The 3,146-nt window shown below is 46.3% G+C and overlaps 1 protein-coding gene across 1 annotated transcript in view; it reads right to left on the reverse strand.

Annotated features, from left to right (window-relative positions):
• Positions 1 to 3,146, reverse strand: part of LOC116082329 (fructose-1,6-bisphosphatase 1) — a 24,629-nt gene that overhangs the window by 2,604 nt on the left and 18,879 nt on the right. The window contains exons 5-6 of the mRNA XM_031359218.1: positions 1,635 to 1,772; positions 10 to 129 (exon numbers count right to left, since the gene is read on the reverse strand). Coding sequence (XP_031215078.1) covers positions 10 to 129; positions 1,635 to 1,772 — 258 coding nt within the window. The remainder of the gene's footprint in view (positions 1 to 9; positions 130 to 1,634; positions 1,773 to 3,146) is intronic.

Here is a 3,146-nt window from a genome sequence, read left to right on the forward strand (position 1 = left end):
TGAACATACCTTTCCGCTTGGGTTTTTCTTGTTGGCGGGGTATATAAAGATCCCTCCATACACCAGAGTGCGGTGAATATCAGCCACCATGGATCCCACATACCGGGCACCATAGGGAGCTGAACCATCCTAAGGTTGACAAGAGCAAAAGATTATGGCTGTGGAAGACAAGAGGCACACTCCTCATATGCCAATGCTTACTCTGCTCCACAGCTACTCCTCATATCCCAATGCTTACTCTGCTCCACAGCTACTTACCAAGGACCTACACATGCTCACACTGAGCTGGGATAAGACATGAAATGAAAATCCCATTCCAGAGAAGAAGGGAAGTTATGCGGACAAGGCCTACTGAGTGTCTCCCAGTGGGTCACGTTTCTGGCAGTAGCTTCCAAGGACAGTGTGGTTGGTCCCGGCTATGGGGTTGGAACAGGCAATATGAAAGCTTTAACTTGAAGGTTGACAAGAATTTTGTCAAGCTAAAGAACCGGGCAAGTGAAAAGCTGTATGCTTTGTGGGAGAGGACTCAGTACAAGCCATGACTTAACAGCAGAGAGGTAAGGGCTGTTGCCATAGGGCCTGCTGGCATGCATGTGTGTGGAGGATTGTGCTTGGGAAAGAAGAGAAACCCTTATTAGAGAGGAAGCCTGGGGCTCTCTCTGAGGACTCTGAATGCCATTTTAATATGTGGAATGTATCCTCTGAAAAGAGTATCAATGGTAAGGCAGAATCAGACACTCCTGTGGAGCTTCTGGACATATCAGCCATTTTTCGTCTTCATATTCCTTCATAACTAGTAACATCTGTAATGAGATACCAAAGTAGATGCTGTCCATCATATGTGTGTGTGTGTGTTTGTCTGTCTGTGTATGTGTGCTTATGAGTGTGTGTTTGGTGGTGTGCATGCAGGTATGTATGCACGTTTCTATATGCAAGGGATTATGGGAATGTAAATGCATGTGGAAGCAAGAGATTGATGTCTCTAGTGTCGTCCTTCATTACTCTCCACTCTAGATACTGAGACAGGGTTCTTCACATAAAGCCAAAACTTGATGACTGAGTGTTCCTAGTTTGCTGCTTGCTCAGGAGATCGCATCTCTCCCTCCCCACACTGGTATTACAGGCAGGCCTCCTGAAAGCTGGACCCGGGGGTGGGGGGGGACAATCTCCTGTCCCCATGCTGGTGAAGCACGCAGTTTACCCACTGAGCCATCTCCCTTGCCTGACACTGACCATCCTGATACAACAAACAGAAATCCTCCAAGGCGTAGGCCTGAAGGTACAAACCCCACATAGTAGGTGCTTGGGTGCCAGGGGCCCCCAAAATAGGGATGTTTTATTGTTGTAAAGGAGCTCATATCTGGCTGATTTTATTGTCCAGATTTTGATATGCTGAGAGATAAAAATGAAATAATACTCGGGTTTTGATGTCTCTGAGCAAGCTTTCCAGAACCAGCATCTAGGGCTCCATGGTTCCCACCTCTCTCTCCTTCATCTCCAGGATAAAATTCACATAGGTAGATTTTCTCATAGACGAGTCCAGACCCTTCGCAATGGCAAGTGTCTCTTTTGTTCTCAAGGACACTCCTCCTAGGGCTGAACACCCTACCAGTCCCACCTGCCATCTCACTCACCGAAGGGAACTTTTTCCTCTGGACATACTCGTTGATGGCAGGGTCAAAGTCCTTGGCATAACCCTCATTAAGGCTGTAGATATTGCCTTTCTTCTTGATCTTCACATTTCTGTCCACCATAATGAATTCTCCAATGGACTTTGAAACAAAGGAGAAAGGTAGATAGATGCCCAGTAAGCTCCCCTGGGCATGAACAATGCATGGGACATGACCACACTTCATCCCAGTGCACAGTGAATGCAGCCAAAGGCTCCAGTGATGAGAAGAATGAAGAGAGTAAGAGAGTGCCAATGTCAACATGGTGATACAGGATTCAAGAGTGCAAATGATTTCTACAAAGGCCAGACATGGGAGAACACAACTCTTATCCCAATACAAGAGAGGTTGAAGCAAGAGGATGAGGAGTTTACGGTCAACCTGGGGTACATTTTGAGACCCTGCCTCCAACATCATAGATGGGGGAGGGACTCATGAGGCCCCACCCTTCCACAAAGGACAATTATCAGTTAATGTTTCGAGGGTCATTTTCCTCATTGTTATGGTCACTGATAAGTTGCCCATGCCCCTATAAACAGCCCTGCCAATGCCTGATGCCCATACATGCAACCCTATATAAGCTCACATACATACACACACACACACACACACACACACACACACACACACACACACACATGAGATGTGATAGTAGGAGAGGAGAGGATTGGCTATCAAGGGAAAGAGAATATCTAGGGGATGAAACTGTCAAAAATCTATTATATACATAAAAACCTGCTAAGATACAGGAATGAAAGGTGAAATAGATACACAGAGAAACCCTGTCTCGAAAAACCAAAAAAAAAAAAAAAAAGGTGAAATAGAAAAGTAGATCAGTGCTAACAATGAATAAATAAATGTGAGGATAAGACTCATTACTGGACATTCAGAGGGGTGTTGAGGCTGGGGAGGACTGAGGACGAGGAGGGGAGTTAATCAAGATCAGAGTGCATCACTACAAGTGAGTTTTGCTTTTTAACTTTTGTGCCTTCTGGTTTCTATTTCTAGAAATCTGGGCCACAAACTTACAGGACTATTTTTGTATAGTCAGGAAGACAAAAATAAATATCTCCGCCTAAGACATCTGAAAAAGGAAACTATCTCACGTCAAGCAGCTGGAGCTACCTGCAGAGCTCAGGTACCTGTGCTCCCCAGGCAGCCATCTTGGTACCCAGCCTGAGAACCCAGTAGGGGAAGGAGAGTCTCCTACATATGAAGACAGGAGCTATAGGAGCTCAGTGAAAGCTGAAGCCTGCTAGAAACCCACTTGCAGCCACAGGTGAGTCTCAAGCTGTCAGCTTGTCCTTGCAGGGGAGACAGAAGGAAGGGACAAGTGCTTAGCATCTCTCTGGAGTAGCCTTGCCTCCATCAGGCCAAAGAGCAAGCAAAAGGAGCCCTGGCAATCAGCAAGGGAGCATTCCAGCTGCTGCACTGATCCAGCAAACATCTGTATGTGGGGAGGGAGGGAGGAAGGGA

Source organism: Mastomys coucha, unplaced genomic scaffold (assembly GCF_008632895.1).
Source record: "Mastomys coucha isolate ucsf_1 unplaced genomic scaffold, UCSF_Mcou_1 pScaffold7, whole genome shotgun sequence".
Lineage (NCBI taxonomy): Eukaryota > Metazoa > Chordata > Mammalia > Rodentia > Muridae > Mastomys > Mastomys coucha.